General features: G+C 39.8%; 1 protein-coding gene across 4 annotated transcripts in view; it reads left to right on the forward strand.

Annotated features, from left to right (window-relative positions):
* The window catches only part of LOC115379445 (C-myc promoter-binding protein-like), a 75,935-nt gene that overhangs the window by 9,584 nt on the left and 38,568 nt on the right, over window positions 1-27,783 (forward strand). For 3 of the 4 annotated variants that reach the window (XM_030080127.1, XM_030080134.1, XM_030080145.1), the window contains exons 2-12: window positions 6,707-7,037; window positions 10,395-10,641; window positions 12,847-12,916; window positions 16,764-16,933; window positions 20,491-20,768; window positions 22,163-22,229; window positions 22,475-22,533; window positions 22,745-22,889; window positions 23,608-23,783; window positions 24,317-24,417; window positions 25,541-25,756. In XM_030080127.1, coding sequence (XP_029935987.1) covers window positions 6,727-7,037; window positions 10,395-10,641; window positions 12,847-12,916; window positions 16,764-16,933; window positions 20,491-20,768; window positions 22,163-22,229; window positions 22,475-22,533; window positions 22,745-22,889; window positions 23,608-23,783; window positions 24,317-24,417; window positions 25,541-25,756 — 1,840 coding nt within the window. In that variant the 5' untranslated portion in view covers window positions 6,707-6,726. Of the gene's footprint in view, window positions 1-6,706; window positions 7,038-10,394; window positions 10,642-12,846; window positions 12,917-16,763; window positions 16,934-20,490; window positions 20,769-22,162; window positions 22,230-22,474; window positions 22,534-22,744; window positions 22,890-23,607; window positions 23,784-24,316; window positions 24,418-25,540; window positions 25,757-27,783 lie in introns of those variants that run through there. The other variant, XM_030080154.1, reaches the window with a different exon arrangement.

Below are 27,783 nucleotides of genomic sequence, written 5' to 3' on the forward strand. Positions count from 1 at the left end.
TCCAGCTTGATGATCATTCACAGTGCTCCCAAGCCTGCATTGTTACTGTTACTCAGTATTATAACCTGGATAATCTGTGCATCCAGCTGTGACACAGTGTAAAGCAGATTTTCAGTGCATTAACCACATCATTTGGCCCTTTAGGATGCTTTGTAATCGTATGCTGATTTCAACTTCATGAAGATAAAAGGTCTGCAAAAACTCTGTATTAAGGCATTTGTGCTGCATAAAGCCAATGCCACAAATGATTCAGAAACATATAAATATTTACTGTAGTGCCTCAGGATGGCTGTGAAGGGCTCCAGTGACCTTTTAAAGAGATGTGTGGCTTGAGCACATCCTCTCTTAAATGGTCACTGCATTTTATGCTTGGAGGAATCAGTTGTGACTTCTCTCTGGGTGTTTACTTCAAGACCAAGGCGAGCTTTCCTCTCAGGCCAGTCTGCCAAAGGGAAGTAGGGCAGCCAGTGATAAAGACCTTTTGTTTAGACCGGCTGAGCTGTAATGCCAAATTTTACTGTCGTGTCAGGTTCTGCATGAGTCACAATTATGAATTTTTTGGATGCATCTCCTGGGACTGGATCCAGTATGATCTGTTCATGAAGATGCATGAAGCAAATCTGCTATAGTGGGATATTGCAAAGTATTGTGCCTTCTCAGCAAACTTAACTCATCTAAAGTCAAGGCTGTTTTGTGGAAAATATAGCTTAACTTGTAAAACTGTATAGTAACTGTTCTGCTGCAGCTGCACAGACTGAACCTCCTGTTTACGCCAACCAGTAGTTACACGATGGTTTGAAAGTCGTTTTAAGAGAGACAACAGCTTTCCATCATCACAGTGATGCAACAGATTTTTAAATTATAATTTCATATTCCAATTCTTTTGGTTATTAAACATATAAATCCTTCCCATCACCCTCACAATCAGGCTTGCTGGTGTCTTATCAAAAAAACAAACTTTTCTGTGAACAATGTAGAATATCTACTGTCGTTTCATCTGTTTCCATGGTGAACTTGAGAGTGCTGATTTTCTCTATACCTCAAATATAGAGCAGGCTGAGAGCAGACAGACAGAGAGGTGGTGTCATGACAAAGCGAAGTATGAGCCTAGGATTGTCCTATATATAATCCTTATGTAATGTGCGCTTCCAGTATTTGGTTTGCATTGTATTTTTAGCAAGCTGACAGCGTGGCAAGGATGAGTGGCATTCTTTGGCCCATCATTTGGCTCTGCAGTGGAACGGGGGAAGTTATGGTAGTGCTATCCAGTGTTTTGCATCCACAGAACTGCAGTGAATTAGGTCACTGTGCTTGTTGTGCTTTTTTTTTTTTTTTTTAAGCAGTTGAGGTGTTGACTGCACATACTGTGTGTCAAATGCATGAAACATTACCCAAGTGCCTTATCTTGTGTCTCATGCAAAAATCCATCTTGGTCAATAAAGTGGCAGTAATTTGCAAGAGGCTAAATAGCCACCATTCTGTTCTGCAGCCTACTTTATTCATTATCTAAATATCTATTTTATATGACATTGCAGTCAGCTATATGTTTTTAGGGACTTTGAGTTGAGTTTAGTTTCTAAATGAAAGACAGCATAGCTCAAGGTGGCTCTGTAGTTTTGCTTGAATGACCTGTAGCTGTCAAATTTGGTTGATAATGTTAGTTTGTACCACTCTTCATACCTGTGATATAGATCAGCATTTCCCAAACCTAGGGTCGCGACCCAAAATGGGTCACAGACCTGGTATTATTAGGTTGCCAATTGGCAGAGTAAGCTTCATTACAATGCTATAATATGTTTCAGTTCAGTTTCCACACAGCTCAAATGCTGTGTGGGGGGCTGTTTACAGAGGAGAGGCCTCAATGTGTTTTACGTGTGGAGGTGTTCAGTAATAAGAGCTAAATGAATAAATTGGACAGATTTCCAAATGACGCATTCTCAGCTTCGGGGCAAGTAAAAAAAAAACAAAACAAAAAAACCCCACAAATTTCTCTTTTGAGTCTTGAGTTGAAAAAGTTGATGAAGAGGAATGACCTCAGACCTTGCACATGTGCACATACGCACACACGCCCTCATACACACACACACACGGTACATGTGCATTTGCTTTGGTTCCCAACTTTATAGATGTCTCAGCGGTTCTTGACCTGCTCATGAGGAGGCATGTAGTGGCGTGGGTTGTTTGGCAGACATGAAAGTAATGTCCAAGTGTGTGTTTGTGCCTTATCACCCATCAGCATGGGCATGCTACTTGTACCATTCCTGATTCTACATATTTTGCTATTTTGCTTTTGCCTCATATATTCCGCCAAACCAACAAACATAGGGAAAACACTGAGGCACTGAGGCTAACCCTAAACTGCGCAGCAAATCTGGTCAGATATTTTATTTTGGTTAGGTATGATGATTAGAATATTTGAAGCATAACTCTGCAAACTAGCTGCGTTTCCATATGTGCCATTTCTTCAGTGGATCTGCTTTAATTTTGAAATATGAGAATGTTCTCTTTTGTTTTATTTTGTTCAGTTCTCATCCCCACATGACAGAAGGAAAAATGGGCACGTTTCCCACATCCTTTTCTTTGGTTGATACACTGGTGTATCGTGAGTGTCCCAGGGACATTTATAAGCCAGTTCTGTGATGGATAGGAAACTGATCTCAGACAGTGGTCCTGGTCTCAAGATGCTGTGCAGATGTGCGGCCTTTTTGATTTAACCAGCTATTTCCCAGTTGATAATGAGAGGTATTCAGCCGAAATTAAGGGTGTTCATAATGAAGAATTGGAAGCTTTGATCATAATTTAGTTGTTAAAACAGCCTGAGTGTATGTTCATTGCTCTACTGCTTAATACACTACAGCCTGTACCAACTACCTCAGTGGGGACTAAACGACACTTAGGTGGAACAAACTGTAACGTGCACCACTGTCTGTTCAGAATAAATGAAAAGAAACCTAGCATTATGCTTTTGGGGCTTTTGTTGCTTTTTACTGTTGTACTGAACTTGCACTGAACCTTGATTTCCAGACTGTGATGTGAGCCGAACTATGACTTCTGTCTAAACAGTCTTAACAGTGATTTTAAAAAAAGTGACCTGCAGTTTCTCATAATAAACATCACTTTATTTAGCTTGCATTATTGAATAGAATATGTTTGGAAAGTAGAATATGCTGGAGTAGCAAGACATTCTAAGCTTCATTTTAAAAAGATAGTCTAAAACTGGCTTGGTAAAAAAAACAACAAAAAAAACCCAGCAACACTTTTTTACAACAGCGCTTATTTAAGATATTGCATCATGCTAGTGTATCTTGGTGAGGTATGAAGAATCTATGGACCAGAGGCCCAGCTCTACCTCATCCCTTCACCCTTATCAGGGTTGACCAGACATCACTTAGCATACAGTCAGCCCTGCAGACTCATGCAATGACAGCTTGCTCATCATTTGCTCACAGTGAGAAAATGATGAGGTGAGAATGTTCAATGATGTAATCTGAAGTAAGTAATATGCAGTGAGATGTAATCTGAGTACAAACTGCCAGAACATAGTGAACCAGCATTTTCTCACTGTCAGTCAGTAGTTGAAAGTGACAACCAAAAAAAGAAACATGAGTCGCTCCTCCCTTGGTTTACAAGTCTGGATCACTGACCCTGAAATTACCAGTGAATGCCAAGTTTTAGTTATGATTTTAATGCCAGAGAATATGTTGCATTTAGTTTTAAAAACACTTGGCTGACTAGACTGTTTTTATACTCGTATTTCTGACAGTCAAGATGGCAAAACATGGCACAAGCAACCTTTGACAAGACATGCATGCAACATTATGAGTGCTCAAAGATGCAGAACAAAAACCAGGAGTTGTGGATGCAGCGGATTTGTTGGTAGAGGTCAAAATAGCCAACAAGAGAGCAGGAGCAAGATTTAGCCACTTCATATTGTCAAATGGTGTCTGCTAAGGTAGTCAAGTCGGATCATAATACAAGTGTTTTTATGCTACTCAGCTACTCTGAGAGGATGCGACTAGTGCTAATACCATTACCCACCTACACAGGCCAAAGAGTGACTGAATGTTGCAGAAAATGCTGTCAGTAGTTCAAGTAGCTGGGTGGCAGCTGGAGGACAGTTAGCATGGCATCAGACAAACCAGAGCTGGATATTGGCAGCTTTTGCTTCCCAGCGCCAACACATTTAAGCAAGCTAACACACCCTGTTAATTAGATAGTTCATCCCCACCCTCTTACTGCATATGTTTGGAATCACATACCCTGTCCAGTTGAATTATTGTAAGCTCTTAGCTTACAAAATCTGGTTGCAATGAACTGGCTCTGCAGTGTCTGGAAGAAAAACTGCAAGGTTTCAAAGTGTAAGCAAATTCTGCCATGCCAAGTCGAGAACATGTGTGAATAATCAATATGCCTTTCCTCGGAAAGTTTAATAGTCTCCAACTGTGTGTAAAATTACTGTTATATCAGAAAACGTTGTGACTTGTTTAATTCTGCCCTTCTTATTTCATTTTGTTTTGCACTTGTTCTTTGCAGTATTATTATTATTAAACCTACCGATTTCCTCCACCTCCAGATGTTTTTTTTTTTTTTTTTTTTTGTGAGACTGACCAGGGGAACTGAGTGCAATGGCAGGGTAAAGTTGCACTTTAACCCACAGAGACAGGCTTGTATGCCTGCAGCTCCAGAGTCAAGAGGTTGACAGATGAATCTCGTCACTGACGCAGAAAGAAGAAATTACACTACCACACCCAGAGGCTGAAAATGAAAAAAGAAAAAAGAAAATCCACTCTAAAACAGAGCTGGCATATATTATTCCCAAGCTCTTGGACAGTTTAGTGAGTATTTGAAAAAATAAACATTTGTATGCAAAGCTTGATGCCCAAGAGCTAAGGCTTTAATCAGTGATGTAATGAAAGACAAAATGTATTATATATTTTATGATGGGGGAGTGTTTTCAGTGCGCTGTGGGAGAGAGAAATGAAGAGGGTTTTTGATCAGTAAAATCAGTCTGAAGCAGTCGAAAAGCAGTCTGATTGTTAGTGTTTATGCGAATGTAAATTATAAAATGATCCTTGGTGGTAGTAACTGATGCAATATGAATGGATTTCTTCAGAGTTCAGTTAAGTGGAACAGAATGAAATGGAGATCAATGAGATGAAAGAAATTGTTTTTTACTCTGGTATACACTTGTGATTTTTGATGTTGACAGTTAATGGACATAATGAATTTGTGTATTTGAAGTGCATGAGAGTAGGGAGGTGATACGCTGTACACAATAGATGTATCAGTGAATGTACCCATAGTCAGTCTTTGCTTTAAACGTTGACCTATTTTATTATTTGTTATCATCAACTTCAGCCCACTGCAGCATTGCTTGGCATTTTGGGTAAAGCCTTCACTTTTTTTTTTTTTTTTTTTTTTTTAGATATCCCTCAATTCATTCTAGCACCATTCTCAGTTTTGTCCTTAGTCCAAACACTCTTTAATAGTTTTGTGTCAGATGGTAACTGCAGCAGACAAACAAACAAAGTCTAACATGATCAGAGTACAGTCAGCAATCAGCTGTCCAGTCCAGTTTTGGATTAATTAAAATCACACTGGCTGTCTCCAAATGGCAGTGAATCTGTTTGTAGAATCTTTTACAATTCAAGATTACAGCAATAACATTTGAGTACTGTTTTCCAAGTGCATTTTGACTTTTTTTTTTTGCTTGAAGGCTACAGTACACAGTGGAGAAACTTAACTGAGAATGAACACTGAACTTTCACTGATCTTTTTTGCTGTGATGTAGAGGCAGAAAAACATTCACATTCACTCAAAACAGCTTTTAATTCTATATCTGTGCAGGTATTAGAATGTTAAAGATAATCAGGCAGTTTCTGCATTAAAGGTAACAAATTATCATTTTTTCCCCCAGAGAATATGTGTTGTTTTGGTATCTTTCCTATTGAAGTTGATATCTGGGTTACATGTTTTTTCTGTTTTTTTTTTTTGTTTGTTTTGTTTTTTTTGTTTTGTTTTGTTTTGTTTTTGTCAGTGCTTTACCCATTCACATTGCTATACCTTTTGTCTCTGCTTCCTCAGTGAATGTGTTTTGTTACGGAGTCAGGACATGTACCTCTTACAATAGATGGCTTTTGTCATCCACCTTACTTGAGTCTATGATATTACAAGTAAATCACAATATTTTTTTTTAATATATGGCATAACCTGCAATTGGAAGAGTGTCACCACACTCTTAAATTGTAAATGTTAGACCCACCTAGGCAATACAGCTTTACTTGTACTGTATAATAGTACTTTATTACAGAATTAGAGATTGTTCAATAACCAGAAAGTCCCAGGCTCAAATCTGACCAGTGCTCTGTCTTTTTAAAAGCTATGTGTCTTGTTAAAGGATCCTTGAGAAAGCATACTAAACCCTTTGCTTTTCACTTGAAGTCGAGTCACTCTGGACAAGACCATCAGCTATTTTTAAATTGTAGAAATATGACTGCCTGGCACCCATATGTAGCCCCTTCTTTTGTCACATATTCACCTTACTCTTTTTATTTGCCTCTCTTTTGGCCTCATGTCTGCAAGATTTATGACTGTCAGATTTTGTATTTTATTGCCTAAGCAAGGACACAAGAATTTCCTGGACCTGCAGCCACGACGAAAATTAATCTCCCTCTCTCTCTTCCTCTTTCCCTCGGTCACTGTGTAGGCAGTCGGTGGGGATGGGAGATGATGGAGGACAAAGGCCCTCGCGTAGCCGACTACTTTGTGGTGGCTGGTCTGACGGATCCTTCCATGCCACTGGACCAGGAGATCCACTTTGATGACATCTGCCACAAGACGGCTAAACCCAAGGCGCCCATCACTGACGTTGCCGTGGTGATCCGCTCGCTGGGTGAAGAGGTGCCACCAGGATTCACCTGTATTGAGACCACTCCCACCGGCCTGTCAGCAGATCTGAACAATGGCGGCCTCATGGCACCCCAGATCTTCTTGTGTTACAGGCGAGGTCGTGACAAGCCACCGCTCACTGACCTGGGGTGAGTACCGAAGCATTGCTGTCATCTTGATGTTTTTTTTAGCAGAAGCAGCAGTCTTATTCAGCCTTATTTTGTGCTGATTTAAATAACAAAACAAATATGTGAGAAACACAGTTTGTTACCATAATGATGACTTTCCAACTCTCAATAAATAGTGCTCAAGTGCCAATCACAAGTGGATATTAGATATATTTACACTGGGGAAAGATCTCAGACATCTTATGGTCAAAATTAAATAGTTTGTGTCTTGGTTCAAATACCTTCTGTGTAGATATCTTGCATCCTCAATAATTATAATGTTTGTTTTGTCACGATGTAAGTGTTAATAAAGTAATTCAATTGGTTCCCCAGATATGGCTACCAGGTGGCCCATTAGCAACTGTAGAATCCCCTTCACAAAGCTAGTTCAACTCAATTCCATTTCTGTGATTCATTACCCACAACAACCCATGATATTTTGAGAACAAGCGATTGCAAACCAGTTGCACATTCCACAGACAAACCAACTAATGGCACTAGAAGTTTGTTGGAGTGGCTGATCAGTGGGTGTACAGTATAAAAGTGGTAATGGGACAATTTTAATATGAATAATTTAATTATCTATATGATAATGTTCTATGGATGAGAGTATTTTCAGTTTTATTATTATTAAATAAATTTTGTCTAATTTGCCAATTAACATAATTTAAATGTTGTATATTTAGGCATGATCATTTTCCAAGTAATTGTGGTTCCAATATTCTGTTTAGATTGGACAGTGTTTGGCTATTTAATTTTAGTGAGTATGAATAAAATTTTAGTGAGTATTAGAGTAAAAGCAAAATCAAGTCGATTGCATAAAAGATTGATTCAAATTGTTAAAGCACAAATATGTGTGTGCCCACTGTTTGTGAATGAGGCCAAATATCTTGGACACCTCTGCATCAAATTTGATTAACCTTTAGGGAATAATGGATTTTTATACTGGTATCCAGAATTTCAAAATGCAACTGATTGGAAGGTTGTGAAACTTTTGTTTATTTAATTTTTTTACATCTACTGGGGCAGCATGAGGTCATGACTAAAAATATTCTGTTTTCCAGAGTGTAGAAGGCATGAGAGTTCACTTCTTGGTGTCTTAGTGAGAATACAGCCTCCAGCATCTTTTGAGCTGAAGAAAATGAACTGGAGGAAGACTTTTGGTCAGTTTACTCACACCTCCGGTTGAAAGGCAGGTGATGACAATACTAAGGGCACTAACACTGGCCTCTGACACTGCAGACTGCAGTGCTTATCAGGCACTTACACAGAGGCTTTGCTCACACAGCCTCAGCAGCCTTTGTCTGCTGATAGCTCAGAAGGGCTCTACTTTCCTGACACTGGCAGAAGCAGAGGTGTGTGTGTGTCTGAATGCATGCATATGTGTGTTTATGGATGTTGAGGGGTGACAAATTAAAGGAAAAACCAAAAGTAAGTGTCTTAGTTAGGTGTTGCGCCATCATGAGCCACCAGAACTGATTTTTTCAACTGATTTTTTTTTCAATTAGCTTGTTATTCTAACAGCTGTTGTACTTTATTAATATAACAATGAATTTACAAAAATGCCTTTTTTTATTAATGTTCTAACATTTTTTTGAAGGGATGGCAAACTAAAACTGAGAATCTGAAGTCCTCTCTAAGCAGAAAGAGGTCTATCAGTTGATTGCTCCTGAGTCAATTGAGCCATTTGCTGGGGAAGGATTGAAAAGTTACTTTCACACGACAGTGGGGTGATCCAAACAAATGATCTTTAGGAAGCATAGTGCAACACCTCAGTAGTGCGCACTTGGCACCAAAGATAGGCCTACAGGCAAAAAAAAAAATCTTAAAGTTGTCCACTTCAAATTCATTTCTCTTTTCAAAATTCAGAAAATGCCACAAAATGCCTGTTGAGTTTAACTTCACAACACTTGAAAAAGTAATGGAGGATAAGTACATGATGGAGGCATAGTTGGGGGCGTTTACAATCACTTCCACTGTTGTGTACTGCTGAATACTTGTCATCTAAGTGGTGTGTGTGTGGGTGTGTGTATATATGCGCGTGCACCATTGCACCTTTTTTGTGATTCTGGTGTGAGTTACTACCAGCATGTTGTAGCTAGCAGTGAACTGTGTGTATATATGAGGATCCTAAGTGTTTTTTGAGGTTGGGGTTGAGCTAACACACACTCTGTTCACTCCATTATGTAAGAGTCGTGTACTAATGTAATAAATATTGAACCACGAGGTAGTCACTGTGGAAATGGCTGTTTTGCTATCAGTGTCCAGGTAAATTTATTAGTGTTGATAATCCAGTGCTTCTGTGAGCCTTCCCATTAGTTAGAGCATTTCAAGTATGGCAAAATGAAATCATTTGCTGTATAGGATTTATGCATGGTAATTATACCGGAGTTATCCTACCAGAGGTAATGCAAATCACAGTTACAGCATGTTATCAGAAACTGCTGCCATCTAAAGCAAATTTTGATTGTTTAAACTACAGTTTATGTAGGAATGTATGTAGTTGTGTATGTAGGTGCTATGCACCTGCATATAAAACAAAAATCTTGAAGTGCGTGCTGCCTACAATCAGTCTGATAGTTAAAATTTTGTCATCAGAAACAACAAAACACAGTTTAAATTACCTTGTCAGATTTTCCTGTCAGGATAAAGCTGTAGGTAGCATGATTCCATGGCCTGTTTTATCAGGATGTGCTCTTTTTTGTTTATTTGTTCTTGCCTCACTGGGAAGTGGGGAGCTGTACATCACCATTTCACTTGTGAGACTCTGACACTGGCAGTGGAGAGAGAACAGGCAGAGAGGTATTTGGAAAAAAACAACATTTGTTTCTTAATAAACTGGACAGTCTGTGTGCTCACTGAGCCGATTGCTGAATTGCCAGGCAGCAGAGTTGAGATTTTATTAATTCCCTGCTAAAGAAGCAGAGATAACAACAGAAGGAATTATGTTAATATTCTCTGAAACAGAATTCACTCTTGGACACATCAGTGGTGCCCAAAGTGATGTATTTGCAAACCTCCTCAGTTCCAGCCTTTTGAAAGAAGAGGACAACCGGCATCATGTTCTCTTCTCTCTGTGGAGATCAACTCATAAAACACACAGACAGCAGAAAGTCTTCCAGCTGACCAATCATAAACGTTGCTGTCATGCGTTGCCCTACATACAGTTACACCTTGCATCAGATGATGACTGCATAGTGCATATTGATTCCCTAGAAGCATATCTGTTGCTTTCTCTATACATATTATCTCTACAATCACCCTCTATTTCTGCATTGCAATCACACTAATAAATACATATGGTATGTGATTGGCTCACTGCTCTGGCCTCTCTCCCAGGGTGCTCTATGAGTGGAAGGAGCGGCTGAAGCAAGGCTGTCACCTCATCCAAACCACGCCCTGCGGTCGTCCAGCCAACATTAGCAGCACCTCCTCTCAGCGCATCTACATCACCTACCGCCGGGCCCCCGAGAGTCAGCCCCACGCTGCCCTGGCCGTCACTGACATCTGCATCATCATCCCAGGCAAGGGAGAGACGCCCCCCCACACGTTCTGCAAGGTGGAGAAAAATCTCAACAGCAGCATGGTGAGAATCAGTACTAGACTGAAAGCATGTGAGCGACTGGGTTGATGGGGCGATTGTGGGTATAGTGTTGTAGAGCTGTAAACTGTGTTTTTATCCAGCTTTCATATATCTCCTTTTCACCTGTAGATGTTAAACAGTGAGAAATATTGAAAGGCAAAATCCACCCTAAAACGCTTTAACACTTAAAAACAAATACTGATGATGCATTTTCTGTACCCCTTTTATTGTTTGAGTATTGTTCTTATTCCTGTGGATAACTGGCCAACTCTAAATAATGTGACAGCACATTGACATATTTCCGGCACAGCAACAATGGAGGTTGATAGCAGAAAATTCAACAAACATACGGGAAGACATCCATTTGAGTAAGTGGTAGAGAGACCAATTTCTCCACCAACAGCAGCAAAAAATAGCCCAGAATGCAACACAGCCACAAGATATGTAGTTTGTGTTCTGAGCGAATGACACAATCATGATCATAGAAACATCCCAGTGTTCATGAACTATTTGGCTAGCTAGCTATGTGTACTTTCCCATGTGCCAGCTTTGACTGAAAGCCACAAGTTCACACGCCTTCTCTGCAGGCTGTTGAAAGGCACTCTGGGAAACATCACTTCACTAATTGAGGTAAAGGTAGATGAGGCAGCTTACAGGAATGTTGTTACACCAAAAAAGTAAATGACAATGCTTAATCCTTGAATAAATCCTGGAATGCACTGAACATCACAGATTGATACTATGTACTTATGTTTTTTTTTTTTGTTTTTTTTTTGTTTCTTTTAAATTGAAGACATACTATGACCTTTTGAATTTTAGCAAGTTTTATTTTTTCAGTGGAGCCCTGTGTGAAATTCAAAATGTCAAGGTATTCTTTAATCAAAAGTCTATAGGCTTTAACACAACTCCAATGCCCGAATTCCATTAAGTCCATCTCCATGTTGTTTCTTGTAAGAAACTTTTAAGTTTGTGATAGAAACTCCCAGAACTCTTTTTTATTGTAATGGAAGGCATTTAGGCTCATTTTGCTGTGGTACTTACTTACATACTTTGATCAGCTGAAGAATTTGAATAAAACTTTGACATCATATAGTTGTGTTTGGTGAATTTCCCATGCCTTGTACACTGGTAACCTCCATTTACACATTTATTGTTAAGATTGTCAAAGTGGACCTGAGTATAGCCTTTGTTGTTTGTACTCAAATGTACAATGGAGGTGAGCAAAATGGGGAGTGAGGCACGGTTAGGTATATAATCCTGGGCTAAAATAGGATTGCACTTGCCTTTCCTATTCTCATTTTGAGTCAGCTGTGCTTTTTTTCAAAAGCTGAGAGAGAGATTTTAGCCCTTGGGTGAGATGCTCAAACTGGCTTGTGCATCCAATTAATGGAAAGCTGTCCAAAAATGTCCTGCATTGCCTCAGGATGCTTTTTAACTCTCTCTCTCCTTTGTGTGTGTGTGTGTGTGTGTGTGTGTGTGTGTGTGTGTGTGTGTGTGTGTGTGTGTGTGTGTCTGTGTGTCTGTGTGTCTGTGTGTCTGTGTGTCTGTGTGTGTCTGTGTGTGTCTGTGTGCTGTTTACATCTTCAATGAGAGCCTCAGAGGCCCTCAACCTTTACACCCTGTGCTCCTGCATCTGTTTTCCTCTTCAGCTGGTGTTTGTGTTATAGTAAAATTCCTCAGTCCACTCCCATGTTTTTTATCCTCTCCAGGTGAGAGAGACACATACAGACATTAGACAAATGTCCTGAAAAAGTCCTTGATGTGTCAGTTTGGTCTGATTTTGTCATTTGTGACAAGAGATGATCTCCCTGAGAGGCCTTTGACTGTGTGTATGTGTGTATGCACTTGTGTGCCAGCACATGTGTCTTAGAAGGAACAGGGAGATCCAGAGACTGATAGGAATCTACAGACTTTTGGCCCATGGAATACAAAATGGGTCTTGGACAATAAAATTGGGTATCAGTTTGGATGTGTCTCTCGAAAATGGGAGGAATTATGCATCATTGCACCGTCTTCCAGCATTTTAAAAATTTCACTGATTGAGCTAAATGGGATTTGAAATAAATGAAATAAAGGTTTGAAAGACCATAATTACAACAGTGTTATGATTTTGAAGAAACTTGGAGGGATAATGCATCTTTTCAGTGATTGGCCTAGGGTGTGTCTGCATGATTCATCCACTGTTTAACATTTTGCTTCCGTTTGTAGTGGGGTTCCTCTGTCTACCTGTGTTATAAGAAGTCTGTGGCCAAAACCAACACAATAGCCTACAAAGCAGGTAAGCCTTCCTAATCCCCTGGCTATGAGCACACTGATCCAAATACTGATGTGTATATCCTGTTCCTAGTAATATGAGATACCAAATAACTATGTGTAGTGTGTGAATGCCCTCTCTCCTTTCCCATGATTTTCCAAATATCTAGCTTTGTGTTGTTGTAAAAAGAATCATTTTAAGTGTTTAATTTTATACAGTCGTGGTTCTATCAACAAATTGGTTTTTAACAAGAATGAATTACAATTCATTTTGATCTGCTGTTTTTTTTTTTTTGTTTGTTTGTCTGTTTTGTTTTGCATTGGTCTTATTACTTGTTTTTGCCTGTGGCAACATGATGCTATTACAGAAATATCTTTAGCAAAGAGGATCTGCTGCAGAATTTATTGGGTGTGTGAAGACCCTCTGCTTGCACTGTGCCAGCAGGTTTAGACTTGTTGAAACATGTTGATGTGTCAGACACTGAGTCGTTAGATAAGCTTGTGCACACTACTATTCTCCTCTTTTAAAGGACTTAAAGCGTTGCTTTGTAGTTAATGGTAATGTGAGGCTTACTGTAAATTAAATCCATCTGACATTTCATTGCAAAAACACTGACAGAAGCAAATCTCTGACAAACTTACATCCTCATTTTCTGATAACACTCAATATGTTTGCTCAGTATGAGTGTCTTTTGGCCCAGCCTCAGATTGGCTGGCTGATGTTTTGTTGTACATGTCTTGAATATGCAGCAGACTGTGAACAGAGCGATCCTATCTTGTTCTCAGTAATGCTTTGGGTGAGTCAGCTCAGAGATAGGAACTTTCTCTTTTTAGGCCAGAAAAACCCAGCACACATCAAGCTTTGAGTTTTGGAAACAGACCTGTTTGGCCTCATCCATCTTTATTTATAGACAGATAGGACACTTTGACCTAGAACTGAACAAGCTAACTTGGTTGTGTTGGTGGATGCACTGGGCTCCTGTATAAATGCCATGATAAATATACACATTTCCCAGTGTGTACACTATTGTAAATCTGGACATTAGCTGTTAAACATGTGGAAAAATGTGAATTATAGTGGCGCAAGGCAGTTAATCAGTGTTAGATGTATGTGCTGACCAAGCCATCATGGCACGGTGATGCTTCATTTGTTCCTTCAGTAGCAGTTTACTTTAGTTTAAAGGTTTCTCCCAGAAAAAGTAGTTCGGTGAGGCAGGAGCAGTGGTGCTCCTGCCTGTAATTACTGATAAGGATCACAATAAAGGATCTCTCAGAGTTACACCCTTTGTAGTATAGAGACAGACCCCTGTGGGTCCTGCATGAACAATTATCATGAATTAAAACTCGTAGGGCTTAACTTTCATTACTATTGGTTTCTTGTTGAGCTCAATATGTTCCATTTTGTATAGCCAGCTGCTATATTCAGGTGGACTAATCCATTCAGGCTTCCAGCCAGAGATGCGATGGTGATCCTATTTCAGCTAACGGCACTTCCATTGTCACTGCAGCAGTAGGAGGAGCAGCCAGCCAGTTTCCACTTGTTAGTTCAGTTGTTCATTTTGATAAATTTGGCATTAACCTTAACCCTCCTATTATGTTCAGGGTCAATTTGACCCAGGCCATTGTTTAACATCTCTAAATAAATGATTAACATCATTTTTTTTTTGCTTCATATTTAATGAGTGTTCCTAATGTAATGGGCACTACCGGGTAAAGATGAAATTTACATGATGATATGTTTTCAATGTCCTGTACACACTTTGTAACGCATTGGTTATAAATCAAAAATTGTTACTTAGAAATAATATAAAGCCATTAAAACACCAAAAATTAATATTTCTTTCCAATTTTAGATCAATCAGTGAGATTTTATAGTGATTTGAATATTTTTCCATTGTCGCATAATAGGAATACTGGATGTATAAGTGGGGTTGGGGGGGAGTTATGTTTTATTTAAAGGGTTTTTTAGGTAATCAACAAAGAAACATAAAGTACTTGACACATAAACTTTGATAACAATTTTAGTTATAATAATTTTGTGGAAGTTTAAACTGCAGGGGTCAAATTGACCCCAAACATAAAAGATGTTCAAAAATGTGAACATAACAGGAGAGTTAACCCATTAGGACACATATGCCCCTTTTCCACTAGTACCTACTCAGCTCGACTCGGCTCGACTCTACTCGGTTTAAGAGCTTTTCCATTAGGTGGTAGTACCTGCTAGCAGGTCCCATTTAGCACCTACTCAGCCGGGGTTCCAAGCGAGCTGAGTCGAGCTGAGTCGAGCTGAAAATGTGACGTTAACGCCGTGCAGGCAACTGATTGGACAGGGAGTGACGAGAGCGACTCCTGCACGAAAACAAAACCCGACATTTAAAAAAAAAAAAAAAAAAAAAAAAAACGGCAACAGCGGCCGTGCACATTGATTGTCAGTGAAGTTGTCAAAGTCGGAAAATGGCAAGCACACCGCTACCGCGGTCAAATAAAGACGTGGAGACTTTTCTGAGCTTGGTGGCGGCCCAAAGAATCCAGAGGGAGCTGGACGGTGCGCGCCTTGCTATGACGACTCCACCCACGGCGAGGTGCTACTCAACTGTAATGGAAAACCACCTAAACCGTGTCGAGGCGAGTAGAGTCGAGCCGAGTCGAGCCGAGTCGAGCCAAGTAGATACTAATGGAAAAGGGCCATTAGCAAATAGGGTTGGCCAAGGACCTCACGATACAACATGTATCATGTACATGTCCATGTACATGAGCCACAATACTATTGTGGCACCGTATATCGCAGTACTCTACAGAATTAACTGAAAATGTATATGTGGAGTTTAAAATACAAACTACTTCATGACACCTGGTTAGACTAATAAAATATATAGCATACAATATGCTAAACTGGGTGAAAAAAATTGACTCAAAACTAGTAATTCCAAATTTCCATTCTTACTTTGCCATTCTTACACAGTGCACTAAAATATAGATGGCGTAAAAAACATATGACAGAAGTGCATAAATGATGAATTTATGCAGAATTGATATAGTATTCTGAAAAATATTGAGATACTCACCTGTATTTTTATCATTTTTGCTGCTCAGCGGTATAATCAATCAGTGACATCTTGTTTGTTGTGGTGAGCCTGACAGACCGCAGATGTATCTAGCTGAGTAGATCAGTTAAGTAGGCCTAAGCAATGACCAGACGCATGCTAAATATCCATTTACTGTCACCGCTAAAGCATTTTTCAACTTTGGTTTTATTGAATTCTTTGCCCACTGACATTGGGTGGGTTCAACTGTGTCCCTCTTGCATTCATTCTTTTAATATAAAATTCATATGACAAAAAGGTCCTTGTTGAGCCATGTTATGTACTGTATTGGTCTGAAAATATGTCACAAGATAAATGTTGACTTTTCTTTCTTTTACTTTACAAAAACATTTTGGGGAAAACTGTAGTGGATGTTTTGTTGATGTTTTGGTTGCTGTTTTTCTGTTTTGTTTCTGAATCTGAAGCTTGAATAATACAAAGCTCCAGTCAAAGCCAAATGTAGCACATAGTTAAGCAAGTGTACAATATAAAATCATTACTTAACTCTGTCTCATTTGCATCCATTGACAGTGACTAATTACCCAAACACCTAATTACTCACCAGTGATTGCTTATTACAAAGCCAGGCGTTTCTAGCCCAACGTTGATTAAATAACGCCTTACATTTTCATTGTGATTATGATAAATTGAACTTGCCTTGCTTCATTGTGAACTTAGTGGAGGGCTGGCTTTGTATCTACATCTGCTCTTAATTGGTAATCACAGGGGAGACTTTGCACTTTGCAACTCCTTGAATTGAGTTCTCATTCTGTTATTTATTTTCTCCAGGTTTGTTCAGCAGATATCCAGAGGAAGACTATGAGTCATTCCCTCTGCCGGAGTCTGTCCCGCTCTTCTGCTTACCCATGGGTGCCACCATCGAGTGCTGGCCCGCTCAGACAAAATACTCTCTCCCTGTATTCTCCACCTTTGTCCTGACTGGAGCCTCCGGAGAGAAGGTAAGATGGATGAATGGATATATTCTCTCTCTCTTTCCCCTCTCTTCACCTCTCTCTCTCTCTCTCTCTCTCTCTCACAATGTTCAGAGACAACAAAACATCTCAGTAGCAGCATCAAACACAAAAAGCAGCAAGTGACTGTTAAACCATATGAGCAGGCTGTTACCGCCATCTAAACAGCTGACATCGCCACCGACCCATATAATACAATGGGGCACAAGAAAACCACAGTGCTGTGCATGCCAGAATGGAAAGTGGGTCAGGCGTGCATATTGCTGTTGTCAGGTGAAAACCTAACTATAAATTTGATGATTTTTGTGTTTTCACTTCAGTTAAAGAGTCTCAGGGATTCTCTGTGAGTTGGGAACATTTTTTGACCTCTTGGGGTGATGAATCCCTTTCAGTACCTATTGGATAAAGTCAAAAAATCATTGCTATTAAGTTAAAACAAGGCTGTCTGTCTTGGCTTTTGAAAAGCTGACAGATACAAGGCGGAAGAAACAATGCATGTGTACATTCTCTCTCTCTCTCTCTCTCACTCTTGCTCTCGCTCTCTCTCTGCCTCTCTCTCTTGAACACATACATACAAAATACAGTTTTTGTTAAGGAGCTTTTGGGGGGAGGCTGGCTGAGACAGTGAATTATGTAAAGTATAAGCTCTCACCTCTCCCACCTCATAACCTGTGACAGCTCTAACCTCAAAGTGTACTGTTAGGCGGCTCTTCTGTTTTTCTGAGGCTGGGAACACACTTTGACTTTTAAAATCCAAGCCGCATTGCACCACACACAAAACTGATTTTTTTTTATCGCTCAGTTTTAAAAGTGCTCACATCAGACAAGACAGGTATTACATACTTACTGCTCAGGCTATTAAATGATAAGGATTAATAAACACACATGCAGAAACTCTTCAGGACCTGTCTAGAGGTAAGGTTGAAATTTTCAACCATGTTTGATGCGATGGCAGCAGCTTAGAACCATTTGCCAGCTGATTGGTGTGGTTAAAGCCCCCATTAAATGGCACTCTTACTTTCTTGATTGTAAGTATTTCCTGTTGAAGCAGGATATCGGAGAGGGACATAATACAGGGATAGAATAATCTAATAGAATATTAATTAGGGAAAGAAACACAATTTTATTTAAAGGGATGGGTGGATAGAGTGAGATTGTTCAAAAATTTCTAAAGGTTTTATTGGTTGAATATTTTAATTATGCCCACTAGTGCTGGTTACCATTAAAAAATATTCTGTTTTCCAGGAAGTAGGAGTGATATGACTTCATTTCATGGGCACTTTAAGATTGAAACTGTAAACCTCTCACACTGCCATCGAATTTTGCTGACCACCGGGCCTGTGTGATCCTCAGGTTATCCTCTAGTGTATCCCCAGCTTTGGGTGACAGCTGAAACAAATTTTTATCTTAGTAAAAAAAAAAAAAAAATGATTGAGTGTCATTCTTTACATGGCTTGTCAGCCACCACAACACATTTTTGGTTTCACTGTCTGTACACTCATCTGTGGGTTTGAAAAACTGTGCAGAGGGATAAGGTCCATGTTTACGCATATTAGTGAATTATGTGGTGAAACACAGTTGTGACTGAAGACAAATAACATTGAAAGCCTACTGATGTTTAGATAGCAGTGGCTATGCTGAGAGCCAGATAGGGGTCAGGAACACTTGCTGTGCCAAACCCTCCATGTCTGCTTCTGCTGATTCCTGTCTGTTTGTGCCTGCTGGTGTGTGCCTGTGTGTGTGTGTGTGTGTGTGTGTGTGTGTGTGTGTGTGTGTGTGTGTGTGTGTGTGTGTGTGTATTTGCACACAAGTTCAGAAGGGCCATAGCACATGTAGGCAGATATTTTGCTGAGAGCAGTGTGTGTGTGTGTGTGTGTGTGTGTGTGTGTGTGTGTGTGTGTGTGTGTGTGTGTGTGTGTGTGTGTGTGTGTGTGTGTGTGTGTGTGTGTGTGTGTGTGTGTGTGTGTTCAGTAAGCTGACTTGTGTTTTCCAGGCCAAGGTCAGAGGGAGACTCAGCAGGTCTCTAGCACCAAGCCTGACTCCCTGTTAAACTGAGGCATCACCTGTTGACCCATATGTGCATGTACATCATTGTATTCACCAGTGTATACCTGAAGGAGGTCTATAGACTACCTTTATCTCTTTAACCTTAACCCTCCAAAAAGCATGATGAACCTTTAGGCCTTACCTTACCTTGATCTGATCCTAATTGTAATGTTCATTCTAAATTAAGGTTTTAATGCTAACCTAGCCCCTTGAAAAAATGAGAACCAGCTCAATCAGGGCAGATTTTTATGTTTCATGTGTCTGCAGAATAGAATTATTCTGGTCTTTGACAGGACTCATATTTATGCACAACACACTAACACACACACACACGTGCCCGGCGTCTGCTCATTGCAAACAAAGACATGTGGTACTACATCAAGCCCTCATGGGAAGACAAATGTTTGAAAATGACCCATTTAGCCTGGTTAGCCAGCCAGCAGATAAGCCAGTTTGCTTTGATCTTTGTGCGAATGGGAATGTCTCTCATTTCTAGGAAGCAGAGGAAGGGATCTTGTCAGTCTAATGTTGATTCCCACTTGCTAATTGGTGTTTATTTGGCCGTTGTCAGTACTTAAGTTATTGATGATCAGTACAAGTTCAGTGGCAGTGCGCAGCATCAGCACCAGAAAAAAATTGTGCTTATTGAGGTTTTCATATATTGGAGAGTGTCATACAGGATGATTTATTAAATTTTTTGGGAAAACATGGTAGGCATTGATGTGGACTTTAATCAGTACTTTTTCAGCCTGTTTTTATGAGTACACATAGATTAGCTAGACAGCAAGATTAGATAGATAATTTATTGATTGATTTATTGATACAGTGAGAGGATAAGATCATCCATAGGGTACCCCTGGATCCATATAATTTGTAAAGTCTTGAAAATTTAAGGTCTCAAAAGTATTGTTGTACTGTCTTAAATCCAGTTATTAGTGGTCTTATCTTTACCCTGCTTGCATGTAGGGCCTAAGGATGGCCATGCCAGTCTGTCTGTCTGTCCATCCGTTCAGTACTTTACTTGAAAGCAGCATGTCTCAAAATTAATAAACCTTTTTCACAGCAGCCATTTTGGCGGTTAGTTCTCTTCCATTTAGGTCTAACAGAGCCAAGGTCCCTTATTTTGTTGATGCTGGCTCACTGGAAAGGCTCTGGTACATTTAAATAGAACAAAACCTCAATTAATGTCATTACTGTAGTAACAACTGTGTCCACCCTGCAAGTCAGGCTCATTTACTGATCCCGGAATGGCCAGTGAGTTTTAATTGAATGCCTCACAGAGAATGAAGGCTCCAAAAAATGATAGAATTTCTGTTAGCATGTTAGAATTTTGTGGTGTTTTCTGTAAGAAAACTTTGGGCTTTTCATTGTCATGATGATACTGTACTATATGCGATGATGATGTTGTATTCATCAGCCATGTTTGGGTGAATGATTAGCAGTAGACAAATTGTCGGTGCAATTTATGACCTGAATAACCCTCATGTCCTCTTTTTTAGGTGTATGGTGCTGCCATTCAGTTCTATGAGCCCTATCCACAGGAGTGTCTGACTGATAAGCAGCGCTCTCAGCTGGGCTTGCTAGCCCCCGACCCCCACAAACCCTTCTCCAATGCTACGTCTGCAGCCACCAACAACACCAGTTCCTCCTGCTCAGTCCACACCAACAAGTGTATCTGCCTGCTCTCCCATTGGCCCTTCTTTGATGCTTTCCGCAAGTTCCTCACATTCCTCTACCGCTACTCCATCTCCGGACCACATGCACTGCCCATTGAGAAGTGAGTTGTCTATTTTTCTCCTGATTTTTCCTGTGTCTGTTTCTTAGTTAACTTTGTTTGCCTTATCTTAATAAGGCATGATACTTTCATATAACAACTACACAAAATAATCAATTTTGTACTTTATTCCATTAAGTATATCTTGTTCTGTTTGAAAAGTTGCATTAATCTGTAGTGGTTGTGTTTTTTTGTTGTTGTTGTTGTTGTTGTTGTTGTTGTTTTTTTTTTTTATCAAATTGTTAAATCTATTGTTTGAGAACCTACTGAATAGTGTCATCTTTACTAAATCAAATGGAAAAAAAAAATCTTCCTTGGACGCTGTGTTTAGTGCAAAATAAACAGAAGTCAGTTACCCAGTTTCCCTTCAGGGATCAATAAAATATTTCTAATTCTGATTCTGAAGTCACTGCTGTGCAGCACATCAGATGTGCATCATGCAGCACATAAATATTTTTAAACACCTGTAGGAAACCTCATGCCTCATTCAAACTTTTCACCTACTGTTTTTAAGGCAAGGCTCAACTTATGTAACTTCATATAGAACTGCATGGTAGTGCAGAAGTAACTTTGCTCAAGTACAGTGATCATTTACTCACATTTCCTACTGTTACAGCAATGGTGCACAGCCCTTAAATTGTTTTAATGTGAATAAAGTTGAAGTGTAGGACGTACACACAAAGCTTCAAAAAGAATTTCCATAATTAAGATGAAGATGGCATGTGCAGCTTCTAGTAGTGGTGGAGGGGTGAGTTCAGGTAGAGAGCAGAAGTAATAGTGACAGTACGAACAAGAGTGCTATTCTGGTCATGTAAAAAATAGAGCCATACCCCTCTGGCTGCATTGCATTCTGATCTATTTTCTGCTACTGTGAGAAGAGAGATGTTCTCTCTGCCTCTTCTACAATGGATTTCCCCCTCAATGATTGTTGTTGTATGTTGATGCAAAATAGTATCCCTAGAGAGAAGCCCATTCTCTTTGAGGGACTGACACCAAATCCTGACATTTACTGTTAATGTTTTACATCACTGAACATCTTTCTGCCATCAAACTCCATTGTGACTGTGCAGGTAGTATCTTGACTTTATGTCATCTTGTCTACTTTTGACAATTTTAAGTGTGATGTGAGAGATTAAGTGTGAAAATGGATCTAGAAATGCAAGTTGCATCATGAACAGCAGTTGTGTTTTTTAACCGTGTTTCAGGGTGTTTTTTTCTGTTTGCGTCCATACTGACATCGGCTTGGTCAGGTGATTTCTAGAAGAAGATTCATGCTATTCATGTTTTACTGCTGCACATAACTCTTGCCCCTCTGAAAGGGGTGCGTTGACAAATTATTCCACCACCCACTGCTGTTATTTTTGGCCTCATGTCCCCCTAATTCTTCTTCCTCACAGGCACATCTCTCATTTTATGCACAAAGTTCCTTTCCCATCCTCTCAGAGGCCTCGGATCTTGGTGCAGGTGAGTTTACTTGTCTAATTTTTGCATCTGTTTGCAGCCAAGGTGGCAAGTGTAATTGTTTGTTACATAAAGTGCACTTGGGTAATTATTATTTTGCCTGAAGTAGTGTTCTGATCAGAAGGTGTTTTGGTTTGCCTGCGGGATAGTTCAGCTCCTCCATTATGGATGGGTATTTAAATGATGCAGTGCAGACATTTTTGCCAGGGGGTCTCTTGTCACTTTCCAGTTTTTCCCACTTTCCACAGCTCTCCCCTCACGACAGCCTAATGTTGAGCCAGCCAGTGTCTTCTCCTCTACCACTGAGGTATGAGCTTTTGCACTCGAGCTTTTTCAGGTGATGCCGACACAACCTGTCCGATTTTGACAAAACCTTGTGGAATGATTCATCCTCACACTGTTACACTAATTGCACTGCTTGGTGTGATCATTAGATATTAAACATTTTAACTCCTATATGATGTCAATATCAAGTTAGTAAGACTAGGTTGAATTTTATGCTTTTGTATATTCCACAGCGGTGGTCGGTTCACTACGCTGCTTCAGAACCTCGGACCAGAGAACGCTGTGACCCTGCTAGTGTTTGCTGTGACAGAACATAAGATCCTTGTCCACTCCTTACGACCTGCGGTACTGACCAGTGTCACCGAGGCTCTAGTGTCTGTAAGTTACACTTTTCAGTTGTTTGCAAAGGTTGCTCCTAGGATTGGGCTCTGTCACTTCCATTATGGAGCATTATGGGCTCCAAGTTGGTAGAATACCCGGATTTGTTAATTTCCAAACCTAATGAATATATTATTTGATCTTTTTTTACTCTCCTTTTGTTTAAGTGCTGTCTGCAGTTGATTGCATATCAATAGTTTGCATTTCTTTGTTTACTGACTGAATAAACCGAACTTGACAGATTGCATCAAATGGTCTTCTCCTCACCAAAGTCAGTGAAGAAACAGTGAAATGCAATATTTGTAGTCAAGTGTTCTTGATAAAGGGCTGGACTTCAGGCTCCATGCTAAAACACTGATAGATCCTTCAGTTAAGGGTATAATTTTTTAAACAGGATATTTAATTTTGTTGTGTTACTTAAAGTTGCTGGAATCCATTTTGTTACTGCACTGAGCACAATAAAAAAAACAGTGCTTATTTAATAACAAAGAAATTGCCTCCAACATTTAACCCTAAAAAGATTCAATATGAGTTTTGAAAAGATTTGGATTCGATAAAATGCTGTCAAATTCCAACCGTACATTCTCAGCGGTAGCAGACACCAGATTGTTAGAGATGAACAAACCCAGAAAAATTAAAAGGTTTCAGTCACGGAATAACTGCAGTTAAGTTATCGGTCTCTGTTTTTCTTTCTCATCCTCCTGTCCCTAATCCTCAGATGATCTTCCCATTCCACTGGCCTTGTCCATACATCCCACTGTGCCCTCTGGCGCTTGCTGACGTGTTGAGTGCACCCTGCCCTTTCATCGTAGGTGTGGACTCCCGCTACTTTGATCTGTACGACCCTCCGCCTGATGTCAGCTGTGTGGACTTGGACACAAATACCATCTTCCAGTGAGCACTATGGCGCTGCTAAAACTCTCCCATAGCTATGAAGTTAATTAGGCATGCTGATCGCACTAGGATTGCTGAGGAATTTTCTCAGAACTTAATCTCTCCACACTGCTCTCTTGACTCATCACAGTGGATATTGTATAATACAATTATGTGTGGGGTCAACTACAGTGCACAGAGCCCAGATGCAGAGTGTGCCCAGCTTTCCAGAAAGATCAACCATTTTGCCTTTGCGGTCTTTTTCCCAGACTACATAACTGCCAACTCATGAGTTCTAAGTTTAGAGACCAGGCTATTTTACTGGAACTTGTAAGGAAGTGGTTATTTTTGTAGTGTCAGACTGATTTTGATATGAAGAGAATACAGTTTTCTGGTGTGTCAGGTTAGGTCAGAAATGGCTTATATGATTTTTGGCTTGTTATCAGCCAGACCGCTTTAGGGTGGTCCGAACTGCCCTGACCCCACAGCCATTCATGTTGGTTTTGGCCTCCCAGCCTCTCCAGAGCTTAGTGTGTGTGCTTCTGCTTTTCCAGCAATGAAGATAAGCGGGCCCTCACATGGAAGATCCTGCCAAAGAAAGCCTGTAAAAACCTAATGAATGTGCTGAGCAATCTATACCAGCAGTTAGCTGACGGTGAGTCTCCAGCTCATATATGCACAGATACAACAAACGATTAAAATAATGTTTAAATTATGGTGTGATTATCATATCTCCTTGGCACAGCAGCATGCAATGTATCATTTTCTAAAGAGACCTGTCCTGCAGCCATTAAAAAATACACACTCAATTAATTTCTCCAAGTGAGTTTTTAATGTCAAAAGTTTTCATCGTCAGCTGAATTTTACACAAGTATAAATCCAGTCTGAGGAGGATTTATGCATTGTCTGTCACGGTGGACTTTTTTGGGCTGATTGTTCTTAGACTGCACTGTGGTCTACTTACCCTTACTGCATTAAAACGAGAAGAAAAATTTAAAACATCTGTGACTAACAAAGGTCCTTAGAGAATAACCCGAACCAGTAGTGCTACACATTATTTGTCCTGTTGGATTTTGGACTTTCTGTGGCACATTTTTATTTTGATGTCTCTGTGGGATGTTCTCCATAGAATCTATTTTGTTCTGCGTTTTATTCATTCAAATAATTGATTGGAATAAAGCCAGCTATAATCCTGTCAGAGCACAATTTCCTAATTATCTGTCTTCTCTGTCATTGTATTCGTTATGTTGCTCTCAATGTTCTTTTGGTTATGTGTTGGAGCACACGCTGCAGATATTGTGAGACCTGCTGCTTACTGAGCTCTAGAAACTGAATAATTGAATTTTCTGATTCAGTGAAGTTGAAAATCTACCCAGCCCCTGCCTAAGAATGCTGAATATTGATATGCCTGCCAGAGCTTAGAGTTGAAACTTCTAACCCTCAAGGACCTTCAGAAACTCAAATATTGTGTTTATTTGTCCTAATTGCATAATCCTAAACTTCAGTTGTAATAGTAGCTGTGCCTGATGAAAGTCCATATTTAGTTTTGGCTGCAATAAAACAGTACACAGGTGAATGTCCTCCCACACATGTCCTTTGATCATAACAGCCTCATCAAACTGCAAATGCTGCAACATTTTTCACCGCCAATTTTTATTTGAACTGCTAATACCTGTTGACCTGCTAATACCTCTTCCTTAAAATAAACTTTCGGAAAGATTTTGGCATTTTCATTGTAGTGTCAACTCTTGACCATTTAATGTTGTGCCTTACTTCAGGTCAACACCGGCCTGATGGGCTGCTGGAGCTGAGCATGAGTGATTCATCAGAGCTGAGCTGTGGGAAGAGCCTCCACACACTGGAGCTTGAGATCCAGGAAGCCTTTTTGCGTTTCATGGCAGCCATTTTGAAGGGCTACCGGTCCTTTTTGCGACCCATCACCCAGGCGCCCTCTGAGAAAGCAACAGACGCTAGCTCGCTTTTTGATTTGCAAGGTTTGTGGAGTAATGTCCTTGTGGCAGTTTGTAGCCATAACTCTGAAACCATACCAAACAAGTCCACTTTTATTATTTGCAAAGTTAATTAAATTAACCTTATGTGGTATGATAGAAAACCAGCTGTATTCTGGGTCTCTGAATACCAGACAATTTGCATAGAAAACCAGTGTTAGAATATCATCTATAAAGGTTTGTGTTGCTTGCCTTCTTTGCAATATACATCCCACTTATTAATCATTATTCAGTCTCTTGCCAAGGTTCTGAAGCTGATTTGAACCACAGCTGTAGTGTTACATTGCACAATTAGTGCTAATGAGTCTATGAATGTAGAAACTAATATTGTCGTTTGTAGCACCTTTCCTCTGTACAGCTGGCCTGCCTCAAAACCAGATGGTATTGTTTAATACATGACCCTTCATAAGGGCCCACCACCGCCTCCAAACAAATAAACACACAAATTGTTTTGGGAGAAATGCTGGGATTTGAGAGGATGTTGGGGTTGGAAGTTCAAGCCTCTTTCACAGCCTATAAAGTTAGTCAGCGAGCACTGCAGCTGCTTAGTGCCCCTGAGGCTCAAGCCTCTGGACCATAGCCCGTGGAAGCTGGCTCGTATCGCAGCTAAAGTGAGTTGGGATGATGTCATGGTTGCTCCACTGGAGGATAGCCATAGTCAAGGTCATGTACAAAATAAGTTATATGATACAGCAAATAGGGAGTGGATGATTTTTATTTAAAGAAACTGCTGCAGGCCTGTTACATAATGACTTTGGGAATGGGACAAGTGTTTTATTTTTCCCACATTTTCACTGAGAAAGTAAGATTGCAATAATATGCCAACTTTTTTGTTATATTAACCAACTAATTTAGAAAGAGGTTGTGTTTCACCCTGTCTCTGGCTTTGCTACTTTTTGAGATGTATTTCTAACACACAGATTTGGATACAATTTGATGGACAGATTTTAGCGATGAACTGGATTTGGGATTCTACCCTTGAACAATTTTTGTTTATTAGCCATAACTATTGCAACACTGGTGGGAAAGTCTGACATCTGGGTGTTCAGCTTGCCTGGAAAACAAATTATAAACATAAATTGTTAGAGACTCTGCAGCTTTGCAAGTTAGAGAATTGTTAAAGGCCCGCTTCTGTCAAGCACTTCTGTAATACAATTTAATATATGTTTTATTGTTTGGTGCACAAGTGTCATACAGATACAGATACAAATACAGTCCTATTGGAGCGATTGTTGCTCAAAACAAATCAACCCATAATGCACCCAAACATCTTTTTCAACACTGATTCATTGTCTAATGAGACATGTCAGTGAAAAGTGAATGAAAATTGTGTAATACATGCATTTCTCCTACTTTTTTCCTTAGCACTCCATTGTTTCCTTTTTGCCTGCTGGCTACAGCTGCCTTTCTACATGTGTTGCAGTGTAAAGTAGTATAATGCACCTACTTTGTATGTAGTCATCCTTAGGCAGAATGCCTTTAGGATAGATTTCTGGAGAGTTCACTCAAATATAAGGACCATCTCAGAAAGGCAACAAGACACATATAGCTCTACAGTGAAGAAATTAACAAGATTTCAGTCAGTATTCATCTGTATGATTGGAAAGTAGGATCCAAGTTGAAAGTGGCTGAAGTTATGCTCTCAGAGTATATGGAAAGTATCCATCATCTGTTGGGTAGTGTTATTCTGCAGGGACACGTCTCAGTGCTTGGCTTCTGCCGCCACATTGTGAGCCAATGGCCATTCATCCTGCTCTTGCTCCCACAACACCGGTGGTCTGTAACTCAGTGGAGTTACATCCCAAATTGGCCATTACACTAATAACATTCTGTTTTCTTGTTGTGTTATTCATCATTATACATTGGGGCATTTTGGGGATAATACATTTTTCTTTTCTGCAATTTCACACACCTTAAGGTTTCTTTGAAGAACTTCTTTTCTTCGTTTTAGTGAAGTAAATTTTCAGCAAGATAACTTGCATACCTTTTGTATAATCACATTTTTAAAAACT

Source organism: Myripristis murdjan, chromosome 3 (genome assembly GCF_902150065.1).
Source record: "Myripristis murdjan chromosome 3, fMyrMur1.1, whole genome shotgun sequence".
NCBI classification, from domain to species: Eukaryota; Metazoa; Chordata; class Actinopteri; order Holocentriformes; family Holocentridae; genus Myripristis; species Myripristis murdjan.